Genomic DNA, 22,910 nt, shown 5'->3' with positions numbered 1-22,910 from the left:
CGGACCTTAGGGTTAGGGTGCGGTGTAAGGTAAGTGGATAATTAGTAATGTATGTATGGTTTAGTGTAGGGTTGGGTTTTGTTAACTGTATGCATGTGTGGTTTATTTATTTTGGTGTGCTTGTGTTGTGTGTATGTTTCCTCAAAACAGCAAATTTTTTCCCTGGGAAAAAATTTGCTATTCTCAGCATTCGATGTTATCATAATTCAAAATTCCAATTTCGAACTTATGGTGTTTGATATGTTGGAATTTTGAATATATGATATAGACCCAGACATTCTTTCCATGAGGGTATTTACCTAAAAAATGTTTCATTCACGCTGACCTGACTATCCTTTCTATATGTGATTTATGAAAAATTCATCTTAACACTAGTACAAGCTACACTATCAAAGAGGGCTGTATGTTCCCTACTAACAGTAAGAGAGTCCTTGTGAATCAGATCATTTGTACCAACATGAATAAAAACAGATCTGTACTTCCTTCCATTAAGGCCTTTCAAGGCTTGTCTCACATCTTTTATTTTTGCCCCTGGCAGGCATAACACTATTTGATGTTCATTATCTTTTCTGCAAATATAAGTATCAGTTCCTCAAATAATAGAATCTCCTATTACAAGAATATCTTTCCTGACCAGATCTGAAGAATCTTCAACTTCTAATACAGTAATATATATTTTTTTCCATAATGTCTTTATTCATTTTATAACACAATAACTTAACAGTATAGTAACAAAAAACAAGCTATATGCAATGTCCATAACAACAAAAAAAAAGCAATATACATGGGAGAACACTTAATATTTCTCTAACAGATTAGACAATTTTGTCCAAGCAATTAAGTGATGAGTTGTGTTGTTAGTCATTGCTTTTAAAGTAGCAATCTCATTCCTACAAATGTATTTCACAAGATGAATAAACTCATCTTCAAAGACAGGGGTAGATTGGGATTTCCAATGTTACTAACAAATTTCCTTGCTATAGAGAGGATAGACCATAGTAAACATGTTTGGTTTTTATGAATGAGTTCAGGAACATTGAAAAGGATAAGGGAGTCAGAAATTATACCATTGTTATTCCATAGAGCTTTACAAATATATTTAAACTTTAACCAAAATAGGGAAATTATTTTACAATTAACAACCATATGTATCCAGTCAGCATCAGGGTATCCATATCTCCAGCATTTCATTTCATCTTTTTTGTACATTATTGCTAGTCTATATGGGGTGAAAAAACATCTATGTAAAAATTCCCATGTGTATACATGCCAAAACAGGGAAGATGTGGATTCTTTCACTAAGTGTAAACAAAGTTTTTTTTTATCTTTTTCTGAGAATACTTGTCTAATAACCTCAGTTGAATACTTCCAAAAAAGAAACATTCTGTTTTGCTAAAATCATTTCTGAAATTTTTATAAATAACAGATATGTGTGAAGTGTTCTTGGGTCAGCTATTAATAATTTTTGAGATAAAATCCAAGATTTTTAAGTTACTCTTATTGTATGCCTCTAATGAGGGTACGAGCTTAGTATGTATAAAGTCCTTACAAGTTTAGATGTCCAGCCAATTGCAATTTTGCAAACTATATCTGCTGATCAAATAGTCTGCAGAACTTATTTTATTAGCTGAGAGAAACTGATTCCAATATAATAAGTCACCCTTCTTAAATTCTAACATTTTCTAAGTATCAAAAGATATCAAGCATTCATTTGTGTAAGCAATAGGAAACATAATTATTAATAAATTCTTAATTAATTATTAGAAAACATAATCTTTTTAAACAACAGCAATATTTGATTTATAATAGGTGTGAGAACAAGTTTTGACCTTTCACTTTGAATGTATATTTTTAAAATCCATACGAAGATGTTTGTATGTATTTGAGTATATGGTTCAAGCAATGCCCTATTACTATTTAGAGGTAAGATTTCATGTATTGATTTCCAATATGATATATAAGAAGTATTATTCCAAAGCAACACTATGGTAATAAATGCAAAGTTTAAATACAAATCAATATTTGGAAACCCTATACCTCCTTCATCCCAGCTTGTGGTGTACCAGAGAAGAAAAATTATTGGTATTTTGGGATACCAAAGGAAGTTGAGTAATAAGTTACTTATTTTCTGTTTAATTTTGACAGATGGGAGAATTATTAGAGTTTGGCCAATGAACAAGATTTTAGGTAACAGTATAATTTTGATTAAAGTTAGTCTGTCATCAAATGTGAAGAAGAGTCTGTTCCAACTGTCAGACTAGTAATTGAGTTTATAAGTTGCTTATAATTGGATATGAGTGATTTTTATAATTAGATTCAATTATGATACCTAGATATTTAATATGTGTGCCCTCCCAGTTTATGACTCTTTTTAATCTAAGTTTCATAGAAACATTTTTATTCACTAGAAATGCCTGAGGTTTTTTTGTGATTGAATTTTAGACCAGAGATGCTTGCAAAGAAGTCTAGATTATGTAATAGGTGATCTACTGAATTTTCAATATCATTAGAAGTTATTAGTAGGTCATCAGCAAACAGCTGTGTCTTGGGGGATAATTTGTCTGACACTTTATATCCTTTAATATTGTCATTATTTCTAACATAATTTACAAGAGTCTCAATACCCAGGATAAAGAGTAATGGGAAGAGGGGTGCACCCCTGCTTAGTACCTCTTAATATTTCGAATGGGCTAGATAGATAAGATCCAATCTTTACATATGCTATGGACTTTTCATATAGTTTTTAATTAATCCTATAAAGTTTGGGAAGAAATTTTATTTTTGCAGAGCTTTAAATAGATATGGCCAACTTAGGGAATCAAAAGCTTTATCTATATCAAGGCTTAAAATAGAAATTTCATTTTTTTTTCTTGTTTGCTAAGTCTATTAAGGAAAGTAATCTAATTACATTGTCTTGTACCTTTCTGTTTTTGATAAACCCAGTTTGGTCTTCATGAATTAACATTGAAAGAATATTATTTAATCTGCCTGCTTAGATAGACATGAATATCTTGTAATCAATGTTAAGCAAAGAAATTTGCCTGTATAATGTGCAAAGGTTGGGCTCTTTATTTGGTTTTAGGATGGGAGAGATGACAGAATATTTCCATGAGGGAGGGATGTTTGCTGTAGTTTTAACTTCTTGAAATGCACTAAGATTTTCAAGATGCTATCAGGTAAGAGTTTGTAAAATTCCAGAATTAGACCATCCAGCCCTGGTGCCTTTTTTGTCTTACTATTTTTTATTGGTTCCTTTAATTCTTTAAAGGAAAATGGTTTGCCTATGTTATTAACATTACGTTTGAATATATTTTTAATATTATTAGCAAGAAAGTTGTCTATACTTTTATTACTTGTAGATGAGTTATTATTACTAATATTCTTGTAATGGTTTTTAAAACATAGTAAGATTTTTTTTTATCTGTAACTTTGATAGTCTGATTATTTCCAGTGTATATTATTTCTTTTATATGTCTTTGTTCATTTGAATATTTAGATCTAATAGCAATTCTATGTATAGTCTTGGGATTAATTGAAAAGGATTGCAATCTGATTTTTTCCAGATTTATTGATATTTTATGCTGCATGATATCCTGTTAAGTTTACATATGTTAACTAATGCAGATTTGTCATTTGATGTAAGTTTTAGTTTTAGTTCATCAATTTCTTTTTGTATGTCTACTAGTTTTTTATTCTACTCTTTTCTTTTATTTATATACCATTTGACTTTATCTTGTAAGACTACCTTTAAAGTGTCCCAAAAGATAATATCTGAAACCTCTCCATTATCATTGGTGTCTATGTAAAGTTTTATTTCATCTAGAAACCATTCTTTAAATTCTTGTGTTACTAGATAAGCAGGTACCCCTTGGCAGAAGTTTAAGGGGTCAGTGTTAAGTGTTACATTGAAGGTGATAGCATTGTGGTCAGACATAGGGCATGATGTCAGTATTACATTATCAGTTTTGGCCAATAAAGAACTGGTTACAAAGACTTTGTCTATGTTGGTCTGTGTGCTAAATCTGTAACAGTAGTGACAATACTTCAGGGAGGATAATATTTTTATACCATCAATGTCAATTAGGTTTATGTCTTTTATGTAGTTATTCAAGTGCTTGGCAACAGGGGACATCTTGAGGGGCTTAGAGCTTGTGGTATCAGTGGAGGACAAGATACAATTAAAATCACCTGCTAATATTAACTTACCTTTCGACTTTAATGTTATGGTGCCTAAATGTTTTTTCACGGTTTTAGTCCTAATACCCAGTATCCAGTAGGTGTTTGAAAAGTGTACATCTTTTTTGTCTAGTTTTAGTATGACTAAAGCAAGCATACCATCATTGCTTGAGTATGAGTCGACTATTTCTGGAATTCTCATTGATTTTCTGTGTAAAATTAGGACACTTCTTCTTTTGTGGTTGTAATTTGAACTTACCAAATCTTATAACTCTTAAAGGTTAATATGTTTAGACCTTCTGTTATTAAGTGGGATTCTGGAATGAATGCAAAATCTGCTTTATGTAAGATTAAATATTTGTTGACACTACTCCTTTTCATGGGGTTGTTCAACCCATTGACATTTTGTTGTTTGCCTTTCGGCTTTTCTCGGTTAGGGGTCGCCACAGCGGAACTCCAGTCCGCTAATGATTGGCAGTAGATTTTAATGAACACTGAGGTACCAACTCAACGTCCAACCTTCAACAAAGGCATGCCCATTTACACATGTCTTTCGAACGCCCATCCAACCATGGGGAGGACATGCAGACTCCACACAGAAGGCACTCCCCACAGTCCAAACGAGAATCCAATGGGAGAACCTCTTGCTGTGAGGCAACAACGCTACTGCTGCACCACCACGGTAATAGATATAATGTTAAATATTATCATTTGATGGAGACTGCTATTATAAATAAAATTGAAAAGTGCTTTCCTTGATTCATTATCACAAATACATTTTTTAAAACTGTTATGGACAATTTAAAAACTCTAAATTTGAAAATAAAGCTGTATATTTTAATAACATTCTGCATGGATAAAATATATCCAGGATTATTAGCTCTCATAGTAGCCACAAACTAACCCTTAATTATGACATCTACTGGGAATTCCTAGCTACTGCAGGTTAATAGCAAGCAGAAGGGAAACTGCATGTACATTAAAAACATGCAAAAAGAAAAATTCAATTCAATATACTATGTATGCATGAACTAAGAACATGAAGTTGTATATAATTTCTTAAAATTCTTTTTTATCTAAACAGAGTAACTAAGGTAAATTGATTAATCCTAATAATCATTTGCTGCTATGAGTAAATACAGTACTGTAATGTCATTAAAGCAGATAGGAGAAAAGATTCATTTAAAACTGTCATTGTCAGGAACATATTTGTAATTCTTATTTGAATATAAATGTAATTCAGATTAAATAAATCACTATTTACAGTATAACATAGGCTTATAAGACTTTTTAGATAAAAAAATAATTACTAAATGAATAAAACCCCAGTTCAAATAACCATTCTTGAATCTGATTGTGTGTTTATAGTTCAGTGAAAAGAAACAGGTTTAGAGGTCATGCCTACTTCCTGAAAGACAGCACAGATTGTTTCTCATGAGTCTGTGAGCTAACTGAAGCATTTAGAAGCTTGAGTTTGTCAAAAGTTGTCACAATTCCATCAAAAAAGTAAGTAGGTGGGAATTTTCTAGTAAAGCAAAGCTTTTAAACATAACTTGTAAAATGATGAATATTTAAAATAAAGGCTCCACATTACCAACCATACACAGCTGTAAGATATATTAACTAAATGGAGCACATTGCAGAAGTTCAGTTAAGTAGTAAATGTATATATAATAATAAAATGTTGCCACTTTCCTTTTAGTTACTTAACAGTAACACAGTAAGCATCTCTCTCTCTCCCCTGTAGTGATTAAATAGTATGACACTTGGACTAAAATAGAAAGGGAAGACACATACATGAAGAAATAAGTATAGGCTATAAAAGAAATATATATAAATATATGAACTGAGTAAGTGATTTTATACCATTTCACTAGTGCTATGCCATGTATATAAAGAGATAAAAGTATAAAATAGTAGTTTGCATTTGGATAAGTTTTTGATTTACTTGAATTTTGAGTAATATATAAAGTTAGCATTGTTGTGGGAAAGATAGAAATCAATTAGTTTACAAAGGTTGACTCCTTCCTTTTTTAATGATTTTATTAGAGGGATACATGCTCTTCCTTTAGACATTACAAGGGGTGAAAAGTTGTCAAACCTGATAGTTTGGTCACCATTTTTTAATGGAGCAAGGGACCAGGCAGTTCTTAAAATAAGGTATTTGTCTTGAGTGGAGATAAATCTTACAATAATAGATCTTGGATGGCTGTTTTTTCTGGATACAGAAGTTGTAGCTCAGGGCCTGTGTGCCCTTTCTATCCTGAAGGATAGTGCTTCAGGTAGGTTTAGGATTTTAGGAATCCAAGAAGTCAGGAAATTAATCATATTGTCCACCTCCATCTAGTCCGGGATGCCATAAATTCATCTGTTGTTTCTCCTGGTTCTATTCTCAGTGTCATCTATCTTTTCAATGAGTTTGCTTGAAGAAGAAAGTCTATGTTTTTCTCTTTTTCTGTTAACCTGTAGTCTATATATGTTACAGAATCTTCCAAAGCAGCAATCTGGGTAGTTTGTTGTTTAAGGACTTCATTTAATAAAGTTATTTGTTTGGTGGTATCTTCTTTTATATTGTCCAGTTTTACGTTTAATTTGTCTATTTTACCCCCAAGTCTTGAACTGTAGTAAGGATTGCCTGTATTTCTCTATTCATTGGAGTTTCATGCTGAGAAAATTTGGAGCTGCTCATCTTCCTTTGGGAATGTGGTTTCAGTGTCCCTTCTATTCAAAAGTTTGACAGGAAAATATGAAAATGTTAGCTTAAAAATGACACCGACTTGTAGATTACGACTTCCAGAATCTGATTTTAGTAGTCTCATGTCTCTGTTGCTGAAATTAAATAAAAATCCAGTCAGGAAAAAATGAAGACTGCAAGGCTCAAGAGCTCTGCTGCTTTCATCTTGCCATCCAAGCCACACCCCCAATAATACAGCAATATCTAATATCTTCATCACTATTAGTCTTATTAATCTGACTGTTTTCATTCTGTATTAAATTTCAGGCATATAATTCTCATCCAGCTGGCTTTGTACATCCACAGCTTGAGCCATGTAGTCAACATCTGTCTTTCTCTTCTTTTTTTCTTACAGTAATGTTCTTAAATTCTTCTACGTTTAGTTTTGATTTCTTTCTTTTCACCTGCCTCTTGCCTCTTTTTTCTACCTTCTCTTTGTGGAAAAATGATTCCTTTTTCTGTAGACTGAAGGTTTTCTGATAGAAAAAAACTATCATTCCCTGTAATCTGTAAGCAGTGTCATGTTTAGCACATATTCTCTTTATTTTACAGACATTTATCAATTTCTTTTTCTTCCTTGTTTTTAAATGTTTTGTACTTCAGGTTTTAGATTTAAATTTGAGGGGGCGGTGACCTACCCAATCGTACAGAAGCAGCAGAAAAGAAATGGATACTGCTTCTTAATGCAGACAGACCTCCAGGTCTCAATGGTCTTTTTACTTTAAAACCTTTCTTGAAGGCATGTCCCTCTGAAGCATTAGTATAGTCTCTGCTTTAATTAGGGGCTGTTCTTTTATAGATTTGATTGTTTCTTTGTTTGTTTGTTTGTGTCTTTCGGCTTTTCCCGGTTAGGGGTCACCACAATGGAACTCTGATCCGCTAATGATTGGCAGTAGATTTTTACGTGCTGGCTTGCTGGGCCTAACGCACAACCTTCAACGAAGGAATGCCAATTCACGCATGTCGCCACACAGAAGATGCTCTAACTGAGAATCGAACGGGCAACGTCTAACTGTGAGGCAACAATGCTACCGCAGCACTGTAATCCTATTTAATTGCTTTTTTGCTGTATAACAAATGTCTGATGAAGCGATGTGATAACCATGAAAGCGCTTACTTTGTTTTATCTTGTTCTCTTGTGTATTAAAAGTTGGTTTAGTTTAAGCCTTGCTGGCTTGGTACATTTTATTTATTGTTTAGATAAACTCTGGATTGTCCTCTCTGCAGTTTGTGTGAATTTATAGCTCACTAGGCCCCTTGGGGTGGCTAGAGCTTGCCTGTCTAAAACCTATCCTTTTGTAACAACCAACAGTGAAAATTAAAGGTAAAACAAAATATAAATCGAAGTAAATCTTCTTGTCTACAAGCCATCCCTTCCTTTCTACAAACAGTGAAAAACAGTGGTAAAAATAAAATATAAATTCAAATAAAACTTCTCTTACCAGTCAACTCCACAGTAAATTACAAATCAAGATAGGATTATTTAGATAAGCTTTGGCTTATCTAATGTTGGTAGCACCTCTGAAGGCACGAGGCCATACTTCAAGCTGGCCTGATAAAGAAACTAAGATTATGCTCTATCTTCTTGGGATTTTATACCTGAATAGGACTGAATCTAATTTAAAAGGTTTGGACTGGAAAAAATTGACATCTGGCAAGAGTTGGGTAAACATATGTCAACCCTGACAGGGATCACCTGCTCTGGCCCCAGTGCTGACACAGGTGCAATGACTTACAGAAGCATAGGCCTGACCAGTTGACTGAGTAGGTAAATCAGGTGACAGTGAAAATGTCAGGCTTCTATATTAAGCAATTTTTAATCATATTAATCATATGTTTAAAAAATAAATACTAACATTTAGCATAAATGAAGGTATTTGATAGAAAAAAATGTATGTGTAACTGTATATATGTACCTATATGTAATCGATAAAACCCGTATAATCGAATGCTCATACTGCTGAATGTGTTTAACACTGGCAGAAGTGATCATAAGTCATTTGATTGCTTCTGCCAGTGTTAAGCCCATGCATGATTGTGGAGGGTAGGGATCAGGAAATTTGCCCTTTCTCCACTGTAGAAAGATCTCAGAGTTGGTATTAATAATTAGTGGGAGGTGTGGGGGTGCAAGCCACCCTGTAAAAAACATAAGTGCATTGTTGTGTCATTGTTTTGGCTGTCAGCCTTTCAGGATAGATCAGTAGCCATTCAAAGTTTGTGTATTTCAATGTTTTGAAGTACACCATTTTAATTATAAAGCATAAGACAGCATAAACATATATGTACATAGAACTGCATCTGCTTACAAATGTGGAATGTTTGATGACATAATTTTGTGTACGAATACAAATGCATATGTATAAGTAAATAAATATATCTAAGCATGCATATACATGCTTGTAAAATACAGATGTATATCTTCATGAATATACTTAACTATTTTTCATGTATATAAATGTATGCATTTATACACAAACCAAAAAATATATTTGCATTGTCACATAACTTTACGTACAGTAAGTATTACCTTCATTAGTACTTGAACTATATGCAGACTATTTTTGTAAAGAAAAGATTTTGCTTGTGTAGGCCAGAAAGTATTTATTAGTATGATAATTGTCTAAGACAGTCATTTTTTTCTGCAATATTGAGTGTACGTACAAGATGGTTAGACTCAGTCAGGCACCACACCCTAGCCAGAGTGGAGGTTGGGGGAGGGGAAGAGGTTAAAGCACCAAGTTAATGACCAGCACATAGTTTGTGGGAGATGACCACTTGTATTATTTCTGTATACATTTCTACACAATGCCCATATATGTGATTACACTTATTAAGCAGAAAAGTATCAACACACACTTTGTTATGAAGTATATGTAATGCATCCATCTGTAACAGTAAATATGTTTTGTTTAATGAATTTCAATATGGAAAGCAATTCATGGTTAATTTTTCTTGTTACATTTTTGTACGTGTATACAGCTTCTACATTTGAGGTTAAGGTAAAACTGTGCTGCCTAAAGAGATTTCAAAGGGCATTATTTAAAATTACAACTTAAGTATGCAAAATATAGTTGAAAGTAGAACCTACACTGCAAGCAGATGGTAAAATTCCAGTCAACACCCCTTCCCCACACAGATAGGCTGTGCAGACATATAAAAGTGTAACAATTTGAAGGAAAATGCCGTCCTACTATTTTAATTTGGATTAAAGGAAATATTAGCACAGATGTTTTAGGTGTAGTGTCTGTATGACAATCTGTGCTTTATTGTCTCCATGCTTAATAAATAAAAGCATATTTCAGATACGAATAAATGTTTCAAGAAATAAGCACATACACTGAGCACGTGCAACAGTAACTGTATTGCCTTGCGGTAGTAGTACTAGTAGTCATGTCAGAAAAGTTAAGCAAAAAACTGAGACACGGGTAAACAGCCATGCTATTATGCATTCTGTATGCAGCTAAAGTAGAGATACAGTGCAGTTCAGCTCAACAAAACAGGAGATTAGCAAGAATGACTGAGGGTACTCATAAGTATGATTAAAAAACTTACCATTTAAAAAATAAATGTCAAGTAGTAAATGCTGTTTTCTGTTTTCAACTGATTTTGTAACTATATTTAACTGCAAAAGATGATAGAAGGATTGAAGTGCTTTCAGAACAGTAATGCAGCCAAATCCCTATCAGGCAGAAATTGCAAATGCATTACCATTTCTTATGTTAAACCAGCATATCTCATTAGTATCAGTAGATCGCAAATGTAAAAAACAGAAACACTTGATAGCAATATACTGATTGTTCCCAATGTATGCATAAGCACTTCCCCAATATTTTGTTTTAGCTAAATAAAGATTTAATAAATATAAAAATTCAGTGCTAATAAAGATTAGAATGATAAATAACATATATGTGAATTTATTGAATGCATTTCTGGTTTGTCTCTCCCCCCATTGTTTTTCTGTTTTTTTTTTCATAATTTAATTATGCATTACTTTCCCCTTCTTTATTTTTTTTCTCTCCCATTTCTGTTCATTTTTCTGCATGCTTAGAATCCTTAGTTCAACTGTATGCCTCCCAGGTTAGGCAGCATTTACACTCTGCCCATCCAGGGACATCCCCACAGGGTCGGAGTGGTGGCACAGGTCCTACAAGCACCCTGGCATGTGACAAGCTGAGAAGCCTCACTAATTGTGGACTTCAGGACTTGGTGGAGCAGTGGAGAGATGTCTTTAGCCAGTCCAGGATTCTCTTCAGAGGGTTGAAGACTAGCTGACCCTGGTGGTGCTGACCACCACTCCAACACGCACCCCTCCCCTGTTAACAGTGAGAAATTGTTTAAGGACCTGTGGACCAGGGGTTCTTTTTGGGCTGCTTTCTTCTTTGTCCCCATCCCCCTTCACTTATCCTCTCTCTAACACCCTCTTAACTATTTCCCAGCCAGACTACCCTATTACATAATAAAACATTTGAAAAAATAAGGGAGTTTATCCCTAACAAAATTGCAGTATCCCCCCTCTTCCACATCCTTCAGCACAACACTGTTATAGCTCTCCCTTTTCAGTCTCTCTTATCTCCCCTTCCCATTCTTTAAAGCAACACAAGGGTGTCCAATTCTTAAAACACCTTTGCGTTCACTTAGCATGAATAACCTGCACATCTTGTATTTATGTATAAATGCATCAGTGCTCTTCACGGATAACCACTACACAAGTGTGAAACTTGGGACAATGAATAACCATCCTGTGTCTCTTTGCTTGTAGGGCTCTAACGCTCTCAAAAGAAATAAGGTATTGTGTATATTTTGCCTATGACTGCCATTACAGACAGTTATTCCCTTTAGTGCACTTGTTTGCATGAGAAGAGTGAGAACTATTGATTTTTGTTGGACTTTTTAATAAGACTGTGCTGATTTTATGAACTTCTCAGGTTTATTTCATTAATATACACAATACACGCATACACACACAGTTAAAAAAAACTCTAGTAGCAGAATAACTTGTAAAATGTTAAATACTAAAAATATCCAAAAGAATCTTTCTAAATTGGAGAAGGTATACCTGGGTATACGTGGATTAGAAAGAAAAAATTAAATCAGTCAGCAGAGAAAGTTTAAGCCAAGAGATAAGTATAACTAATTTCAAAATAATATCCATGCATCAGATGTAAAGTCCTTTCCTTTAAGTGGGTGGTCACTAGTACTCTGACATGGTAGACGCGATGAAGTCAGAAAAGGGTGCCTGACATCAGAAATTATGCCATTGTACTGATATAAAAAAGGACAAATCAAACAATGTTACATTCAAGAAAACATTTGAGTATATTGTCAACTGTCAGAATAAATGTCTAAGAGAATTCAGCTTGCAACTCAGAAATTGACAAAACTAAATCTAAATATATACGAGTTGCATAAAGTCAAGTTAGTCATTTTTTACAGGTGTGTAACATTATACACTATGGAAATAGAGTTTTAAGAAATTTTAGGAATACTGATTTATGCTAACACCAAGATTTAATCCAGTTAACATACAGCATTAATTGTCACATCTGATTTAAATTGAGCAGCAATACGTATTAATTAAGTGTACAGTTTGTTAGTTTGTCACTTTATGGGAAAACTCAGTATTGTGCATTCCTATTTTCCACAGTGCAGTAAGCCACTGCTGGGTTTTCTTTCTTTATAACATGAAATAAAGGAATTGAACTTCTCTAGGCATAAACAATTCTGTTTTAAATACTTCACAATCACAATGCAATAGCTTACCTACCCAGTCTACTGAAAATGGCGCTTACTTCTAACCATTTCAAGATATGTTCAAAAATGTAAAAAGTTTTACAAAAAGAACACCCACTTCTTGCTTTTCTGTCTTTCTCTCCTTCTCTCTTTGTCATTTTCCAACATTTGTCATAAAAAGCAAGTTGCATATACCCTGTATGAGCATACAGTTTTTTACAGAGCAAGAGAAAACAATTTCCACAGCTCTGTTACCATCTTCATGGCGTGTTTTGTTTTATGCTAATGGAGACCATACATGGACCAGAAAGTCCTCAGTTTATTATCTTTACTGGGAGTTAGCACTTATGAAACAGAAGGTGTCTACTTGATTATGTCATACCATCTCCCTTAATAGTTCTCCTTTTGATCCTAATACTACAGAGAGTCTTGTTAAATGTATTGCCCTGTAAAGCTGGAAACACAGTTTTGAGTCTCATCATCCCCTACCTTTATAATGTGTGCCTTCAAGACCATCACTTTAATTCTTAATGCTTCCATTTTTTTACCAATTAAATGGTGTGCCCAGCAGGCACAGGCATGGATAATGTATGATAAATGTTGAGATTACAACAATTTATATCACAGATTGGAAATGCAATTCTTATCTAGCATACAGTAAAGATCTAGAAGTTTAGACAAAGATTTCTAACTGAAAAAGTAATATGCAATGTTCCATAAACTGGTGCATCATTAGGAAATAAAACTAAGTAAATACATACGGTAATGATTGATTTTCCTGCGTACTTTCCGTACTTCAGAACCAGAGGTTTTGTCATTTTCTTTGTGGCCACAATCTGAAAAAAAATGTAATTAATATAACCAATATTATCAAAGTGCACATGAAAATCGTTTATATGTTTATCAATGTGTTCACCAGTTTTCAAAAACATACTATTATTTTTTTCATCCATGAATATATAGAGACAGTGACAGGTAGTCTGGCTGTGTGACATCTCAGTGGCATCTTGAACAAAGACGGTGCGCTATATTATGCATTAGTGTTGGTATCATAAGTGCTAAAAGATATTTTTGGAAGGTGATGCAGAGACTCCAGCAGAGGTATGACTTTATTAAACAGCTCTGTGCTGCGGCACAATATTCTGAACTAACTTATGGCAACAAATGTCTGCCTCATTTTGATCTTGGTAGATGACTGTGTTATGCCAGTGAAATCAAAGCCAAAATAAAAGCTACACTGAGATTTTACATCAGATATCATCAGAATGATCTTAGTAAAGCACTGCACTACAAAAAGTTCTTTTCCACAATAACCTTTATTACCATGGACAAATGCTTAATAGTGCATCTCCTTATTGAAAGTAGGCGACCCAAAATTATGACTCCTGCAATTATGAAAAATGAAATGTGATTGGCAAAGAAATGCGGCATTCTGCATAGGGCTTCACCCCTTTGCACCTCCCACAACCCTGCTACTTACATATACTAATGGTGAGATTGCTGTACTTCAGTGTAAGGGGAATACTCTGAGATACCACAACATCAAACTTTGTATTTATCATCCCCATTTTTTGTATTTTCAGTCTCCCTGTTCTAAGGATCAGAGCTGCAGTGCTGAGAATTAAAAGGAACCCTACTGGTGCCCCGCAATGAAGCAGAGCAATTCAAAGTTCCAGCAATATAGCAATGTCCTTGAAAGCAGCACCGTCTATAATAAAATATAAAAACATTGCAATACTCTCACTCTGTCCCCTACAGCATTCATATGTAAGTACTAGGCTAGTTGCCCTTGCAGGTAATTTTAAGCTTGGGCAGTTTCCTTTCCAAAGGTGCATATCAAATTTTGTACCTTATAACTGTGAGGTAAACACCTTAACCATTATACCAACCCCCAACCTAGAACATAGTGATTGAAATATTCAAAATTTCAGCTGCAAAATAATGCATGCCATAAGAGTATTCTTTTAAGTTTTTTTAGACTGCTGCATTTCTGGGAACAGGTAAGTCAATTTCCAATAGTAACCTAAGTGTATAATGTATGGTCTGAGTCCAGGAATAAACACTGAATATGAATCTGAGCATGGTAACTGCTCTTTGTTGATGTGCTATTTCACATATTCCTCAAAGCTGAATTTTTGCCTTGCTATTATATAGCTAATTCACTACAGGCCACAGTAATACATCTCTGAAAAAGTGTGACAAAAAGCTGTCCCATTCTATTCTATTCTATTCTATTCTATTCTATTCTATTCTATTCTATTCCCAGTATCAGAAGTAGTCTAGAATGCTCTGCAATAGCGCCTGTAATTACCTGTTTATCAAGTGTGCTACTAGTTAGCTGGCACCAACACAATTATTAGTACAATGCCTTCTGTACCACACCTGTAACAGGTAATGTTAAAGCAGTGGCTGATGACGCGTCTACAGTGTGTATAAACTTTATGCTGGCAATGGTATCGCTAAAGCACATGCATTTCTGCAAATGAAAGTATGAGAAATGTAATATTTGGTACTGTTAGAAAGATTCATAAATTCACTACTTAATGTTATTAGCATGTGCTGTTGGTTAATAGTTTTACCAGATTAATTTGCCACTTGTTAAACCTCTCTTTCCAAAGACATTAAAAGTTTATCTAGCTTTCAGCTGACTACTAATGCTCCTGAAGGGTACAAAATAAACGTAGCAACAATTTTCTGCCAGTCTTGTGAAATATTAAGGATGTTTAAAAAAACTGTGCTAATTCTGCTTTGATAGTAAATATTAACTAAAGCTATATTTTTTCTATATTATTTAAAATGTAGTAGATAGCTATAAGAGATCCTGAAGTTTTTGAAGTACCCTGTTTGACAAGGAGAAACAAAAATAACATAGAAGTATATAGGTACTCTGCTTTTATTTTAGGTCTTCTAACTTTCTGTGAGTATTGAAATTATTTTCTCTATACAAGTAATGTCACACACACTCAAGGGCCTTGATATATACAAGTAATGTCACACACACCCAAGGGCCTTGATATATACAAGTAATGTCACACACACCCAAGGGCCTTGATATATACAGGTAATGTCACACACACTCAAGGGCCTTGATATATACAAGTAATGTCACACACACCCAAGGGCCTTGATATATACAAGCAATGTCACACACACCCAAGGGCCTTGATATATACAAGTAATGTCACACACACCCAAGGGCCTTGATATATACAAGTAATGCCACACACACCCAAGGGCCTTGATATATACAAGTAATGTCACACACACCCAAGGGCCTTGATATATACAAGTAATGTCACACACACCCAAGGACCTTGATATATATACAAGTAATGTCACACACACCCAAGGGCCTTGATATATACAAGTAATGTCACACACACCCAAGGGCCTTGATATATACAAGTAATGTCACACACACCCAAGGGCCTTGATATATACAAGTAATGTCACACACACCCAAGGGCCTTGAAAGTGTTGTGAGGTCAACCATCCTTTCATTCTTTCCCTTCTCTTATTCACTTCTAATTGCTGTCCAGTCTGGATGAATGCCAGCATTATAAAAAATAAGTATGCAGCAAGTAGGACATCACCACCATAAGCTGCAGCTTCTTACAGCTGAAGGTAACATACTACTCCTCCTGACGACGGACAATCCTGGCATCTACTTACTTTAAACTTATATATTAAAAGACATTGGTGCATGGGAGAGTAGTTTCTTATAATCCGTGAAACACTGAGGTACCAAGCCTTGAACAGCAGGCTCAGCACAAATGGATCTCAGATCACTCTGTTCAAAACTGAAGTATGCCTGGCAGCATACCTCTCAAGCTACAGTACTGATCTTCTCTCAGAAACAATATTGTATACTTTTCAGTATAATTCACAAGTCAGGCTACAGATCGTTTATCAGAAACACTGTGTAATACTTTTCAGCATAACTCACAACTATATGAATGTGCTGAATATGAGCAATCAACTTATCTTTTTGTTACACCTTTTCAGCAAATGAATTCTTGAAAAGCATCCCCTTTCTGATATGATTCAGGAGAGATTAGAATGCATTTCAGCGCCATACTTTACCCATCTAATACCCTGAGCTGGTTTTAGCACTAGTAGACAGTTAGCTTGGTATTACATCCTACAGCACCCTGGAGAATATTAGGGTCCAACTAACACTCTCATACTGGGCAACTTCAACTACCCCTCCATTAACTGGAAAAACTACTCATGTACCAATACACTTGCCCAACATTTCCTGGAATTCATTAATTCCATTGCCCTGGACCAGCTTGTTCTTACCCCCACTAGAGGTAGCAACATTCTTGACCTGGTCATTACTAACATGGGCAATCTTTGCTCTATACCAATAGCCAACTCCTCCCTGGTTAGATCTGACCACAAGCTAATCACCTTGGAAATCGACATCCCTCCCACCCTCCACCCCCCACAAAGGAAACCACCATGAAAAACTTCTCCAAAGTTAACTCTGGGCTCCTAAAAACAGAGGTGGCTAACTTCACGGCACCCATGCAAATGGAGAATAGTTGCATGACCGCTGAATCATACACCAATGCACTGTATGGACACGTACACAAATGCATGGATCTCACCATACCCAATAGAACCAACATGCTCTCCTCCAAAAACAGGAAGCCAATCTGGTGGTCCCCTGCCATAAACAAACTCTACAACAGAAGGAGGAAACTGATCCAGAATAAGGTGAAGTCCCAAGACTGGAAAAACTCCCTTATCAGCCTCAACAAAAAGCTGAGATCCCTCATCAAATCCTCTAAAGCTAGTTATGAAAACAGAATTGCAGCAGATAGTAAAGAAAACTACAAGGCCTTCTATAGTTATGTAAAGAATCTCCATGGCAATATCCAGATTTGTTCTGAGATACTGCAGAATGGTACCTCCTATACAGAGCCAAAAGATATTGCCAATATACTGGCTGACAGATTCAGTGCCAACTTTACCCCCCCAAAGGACCAATCACTATACCAGTAGATTGCCAGGCACCCAGTATTACTGCTGGACAGGTTACAACAGCACTGTCCAAGGCCAAGAATACAGCTTCTATGGGACCTGACAATATCCCTGGCTGTGTTCTACATGAACTACAGAGTGAACTGGCACCTCACCTGTGTGCCCTGTTCAATCACAGCCCCACCTCAGGCTTTGTCCCTACTGAATACTGCTATAGTCATCCCTCTCCACAAAGGAGGAGTGACTACTGACCTTGGGAACTATCGCCCCATTAGCCCGATGAGTCTGATATGCAAAGCTATGGAACGCATCATCATAGACCTAATAAACAAGGATTTAGGGACTCTCCAAACACTGGATCCTACACACAGTTTGGTTTTGTGAAGGGTAGATCATGCCAGCTCAACTTGGTCAACTTCTTTCAGTCAGTCACCAGAGCTGTGGATGAAGGCTAGGTAGTTCATACAGCCTACCTTGATCTAGCCAAGGCCTTTGATACCATTCCCCACTCAGGAATCAAATAAAAACTCACTAAGCTAGGCATCAACCCCTATATCACTAGCGTTGCAAACTGGCTCACAGCTAGAACCCACAGTGTGAAAGTAGCTGACTCCAAGTCAGAGTGCTGATCAGTCATGAGTGGAGTCCCACAAAGTTCAGTCCTGTGTCCTCTCCTCTTTGGTATCTACTTCTCTGACATCCAGGCCAACATGAAGGAACTCTGGCTGACAAAGTTCGCAGACAATTGTAAGATGGGAGCTATTATTAACTCCCCAAGTGATGTTGACATCCTACAGAAAGGCCTCACTGAGACCAACGACTGGTGTCAGAACCATGGCCTTAAGCTCAATGCAAAAAAAATGTGTCGTCATCCCCTTTGGGAAAAACCCAGTTCCCATGAATTACCACATTGATGGTAGCCTACTGAACACAGAAGGCATTATAAGAGATCTGGGAACACAGGTTGACAGCAACATCTCTTTTGATCACCACATTGCCACTGTGGTCAGAAAGTCCTTCTATGTGGCACATCTCATTACTAAGGGTTTTGCATCCAGGAAGAAAGAGGTCATTGTCTCCCTCTACTCCTCCCTCATTAGGCCAGTCATTGAGTACAATGCCCCATTTGGCATGTACCTCACTAGACACCTGCAACAATTGGAGAGGCTGCAAAAGTACCTGAAAAAGAGGATCCTAGGCCTTAAACACTTGTTCTATATTGACAGACTCAAAAAACTCAAACTATTCTCTGTCTCATATCGCCGACTTAGAGGCGATCTCTGCTTGACTTACAAAGCCATGTCTGACCCAGCTCTGTTAGAAACGCTACATCTAAAGAAATCCCAATCCCTCAGCACCACATGTTCCAGAGACCTCAACCTCATTACCACAATCAACAGAACATGCTGGAGGGACAGGTTCATAACCCAGAGACTGCCCATGCTATGGAATATAATTCCCATACATGTCAAGCAGAGCACCTTGCTGACCCTCTTCAAGACAAATCTTAATGAGTGGATGGGAAATAGAAAATTCACCCCGAGGATAACTCCAGTGGCTCTACTTGACAGGAGTGCTGGGAACTAAGGTCAGGTGCCACGATACAAGGGTAATCCTATGGGCTAGGCTTGTTAAGGCCCCTTACCATTAGCCTAGTACACACCTATGAACCTATGAACCTACAGTACTGACTGCATTGGACCGACTGTCTGCTCATTCACATCTTGGCATGACAATTCTCTCTCTACTATGTAAAGTATGAGCTCATGATTTTCCATTGTTGGTTTGCACTATCCAAGCTAATTCCTCACTTTCTGTGCCACTACATATAATTAATTTTCTGCCTGCTCCTGGCCACTTTGTTAAGCTAACTTGCCTCTCTCCTTATATTTAACTACACCTACCTTTCTTCTTTTTCCTGTTTCTTAGTACCCCCTCTTTGAACTACAATGTCCATCTAATTTCTTGCCTGCTCTCATTTTTGTACCAATACTAAGCTTAACTTATCGTATGTTTACTGATCATGAACGTATCACAATTCTGTTTGTATTAATTAAGCCTGCAACTGAACTTAATGTAAGAGACACTTTAGTCATCAAGTCCTATTAGTGAATCCAGGATCAATTATTTCATTCCTTAACAGATGACTACTTATTAATTTTCTTTTCCAGCCATTTTTTGGTATCTACACCAGTGAAAATACAATTATCATGTTCACCAATGGATGAGTACAGGTTTAAAATTATTCTCTGTTATTCTTTTTCTGGGTAAGTGCAGCATCTGTTGAAATGATCAAACAGAACTTTGTCTGAGTTGGTCATAGCTCCTCATAATTTAAAATAAGTGAGGCACTATTAATTAAAGAGCGGCAGCATCACAGATGGGTCCTACACTAAATGCAAACTGTCATGACTATGTCTGACTATGTCAGGCTACGCCTCTTTTAACTAACCCACCATTAAAGAACATGCTTTTTTGATAGCTCTAAGCCTGCCTCCTACTGACCTTATGCAGTTACTTTTGCATCTGTCAATGTCTGATTTTTTTCCTTACCCTTATTTTCACACTTCCAAAATATCACATATCTCTGAATACAATCCTACCCCTCCTAGCCCCAAAGTATGCATGTGTCAGTACTTCATCTATCATTTTTTCTCATTTTGTAGTATAACAAAAGCTTTTTTTCTCGGTTTCTTAATTCCTTGTATAGAATATAAATATATCCAAAACGTCACAGCAGACACTCTGCAGAATCTTTTGTGCACGATTTTACATTGTATTATACTTTCTTTTCTTTTCTGACTTATTATGTCAGCATGATATTAGGCTGCTTATTAACTTTGATTCAGTGCAGGTGCTTAATGTACTAACCTTAATATGTGGACTGCATTGCTTTTTTTTGTTACTTTTTCTAGGGATAATCTGATGTATTTATGTTTATAGAGTAATTCATGTGGGCATAATCTGAAATAGGTCCACTGGGATCGATGTTCTATCTCAGGCAACAAATTTAAATAAATAAATTATTCTTTTTCACATTTCATTTTCTCTTACTTTTTTCTGATCACTCCCTGTTCTGCAGAACATCAGTAACTTTGTGAGCACTAGATAGAACTCTATCATAATCTTGAGTTTAGAACTGACAAATGTCTGCTGCTTGGTCCTGCAACTAAACCCAGCTCTATCTTTGCTATTTGAACACTCTGGTCACTTTTGGGCTTACTTCTACCACATGTATGTCCTTATAAGTAAGAGTATAATAATAGCACCTGCAGCGATACCCTGCTTTGATAAAAGCACTATTATTTAAGGTTTACTGTCTTACATCATCATAAGCCTTCTTATGATAACTGTTAATGAGCTAATCTGGCTAATCTTTCAAGTTTACAGTCACATCTCAGTGATAACTTATATTACCTCATCACTGACTTCCTGGCACAACTGAATGCTTTTCTTTTTGACCCCCTTTATTTTATCAGGTGTAGACTGAACACTTGAGAAAGCCGCTGCAATGATATCAAGCACTCATGCTGTCAGTGTGTATCTCATTTCCTGTAATTATAAATCATATTACAAAGTACATCATTCTACAACTTTTGCAATCTGACTTTTAAGTTCAACATTTGGCCATCATCAGGAATTTGCTCCTTTCCCCACTGTAGTGTGATCTCGGAGTTGGTATATTTGGTTAGGGGAGTGTGGGGGGCATAAATAATGTATTTTTTTTTTGTAACAACCGCTAGGTTGGCCAACTGTTTTTTTTTCCCCTGGAAGAAATTCACTTAAATGAACATTCAACGGAATTAGCATTCAATGGATTAAGTTAGACGAATAGGTGTCTGACGGGTAGTCACTTCGATGAAATGATACAGACCCACTGTTAAGATTCATGTTTTAAAAATGACTATTCAGTGACATCAATACTGTAATTAAAGGGTTTGTCTGGATGCCACTAAAACTGATTTGGTATACATTTTACACAAGCAGTGATTAACTGGCACTGTGCAAAAATTTTAATTATTATGTGAGATTTAATACTCCTGCCTCATGATGAGTAAAACAAAAAAGTTTTGGCAGGCTGATCATAGCTTTTTTATATGATGTTTGCCTAATGAAGCTATACATTAGATTCTGAGTGATGAATGTCTATGTTGTAATTATTTATCTAGTGGAGGCAGTTGTTACATTCTAAATGAGTTATCGAGTTGCAAATGGTCTGCAAACATACGTTTCAGGCTGTTATAAGAAAATGAGGACAATAAATGTCAGGAATTGGAGTTTGGTTACTGTGACTGACCTACTAGTATGACCCTTAATGGATAATGAATGTAGTTGGCAAGTACCTAATGCTAACAGTAGACTGAGAGGTGGTGACAGGACTGAATAATATGTGAATCTTTTCTTATTGTCTTTGTAGCGATTTAGGAAGAAGAAAAACCTTGTCTACGGCTCAACAGTATTTAATGATTGCCAGAAAAGATATGATGAAGCAGAAATATACTGATTGCAAAATTGTGTGGCAGTGAAAATATTAGCAGTATAACTGTTAACAAAGCTTTCTAGTAGAGGGTGACCATAAGCCATCAGTAGCATACTTAAGAAGTCACTGTAGAATGCATTAAAAAGTTGTAGAGAATGCTGTTATTAGTATAGAACTATGGTATTTTAGTAAGCTGCAAGCTGGAACATCAGATGCATGCAGTATATAAGGTCCACTTGGTTTCTCTCTGTAAAGCTGAAACACAAGATTAATCAAAAACATGACTCTCAGCAGTAGAGAAACAGAAATTACTTGGGCAGAACTTAAAAAAAATGTCAAAATCAACATTAAGAGAAAATCACTGGCATGAACTGCTATTTGTAAATGAAAAAAGAACAAAACTGATCTATTCCTGTATTTGATACTCCCTCCACTTCAAATCAGTGTAGGGATGAAAGTGGTCCGGATATGGCAGATTTACATATAAGTAATAAAGATTTTAAGAAAGCACAATGGAGGCTGGTACAGTAAGAAGAACCAGAGAAAATACAGCCAGAGTAGAGGGAGCTACAGATGAGCAGGATGAATTCATGCTATATCTTTATTTTTAAGTGACAAAGTGTTTGCTGTACAAGGTGAATAATGACACAGAGAAAACACTGCATGTATTGTTAGTTTGAAATAATTTTAAAACACTTATGATGAAGTTGGACATAGTCATATTTGATGGGGGGTTACAGGGATGGATAAAACTAAAGGTAGATTTTTAGCAAAGTTTTATTGGTCTACTATAGTGAAAGA

At 35.7% G+C, this 22,910-nt stretch overlaps 1 protein-coding gene across 1 annotated transcript in view; it reads right to left on the bottom strand.

Moving 5' to 3' along the window:
- The window catches only part of CPNE7 (copine 7), a 2,789,522-nt gene that overhangs the window by 1,824,472 nt on the left and 942,140 nt on the right, over window positions 1-22,910 (bottom strand). The window contains exon 4 of the mRNA XM_044081847.1: window positions 13,402-13,476. Within this exon, the coding sequence (XP_043937782.1) occupies window positions 13,402-13,476 (75 nt within the window). The remainder of the gene's footprint in view (window positions 1-13,401; window positions 13,477-22,910) is intronic.

This window comes from Protopterus annectens, chromosome 8.part1 (genome assembly GCF_019279795.1).
Source record: "Protopterus annectens isolate FY-2018-M chromosome 8.part1, PAN1.0, whole genome shotgun sequence".
NCBI lineage: Eukaryota > Metazoa > Chordata > Ceratodontiformes > Protopteridae > Protopterus > Protopterus annectens.
The sequence above is the reverse complement of the archived record's forward strand: the minus strand, read 5'-3'. Positions and strand labels throughout refer to the sequence as shown.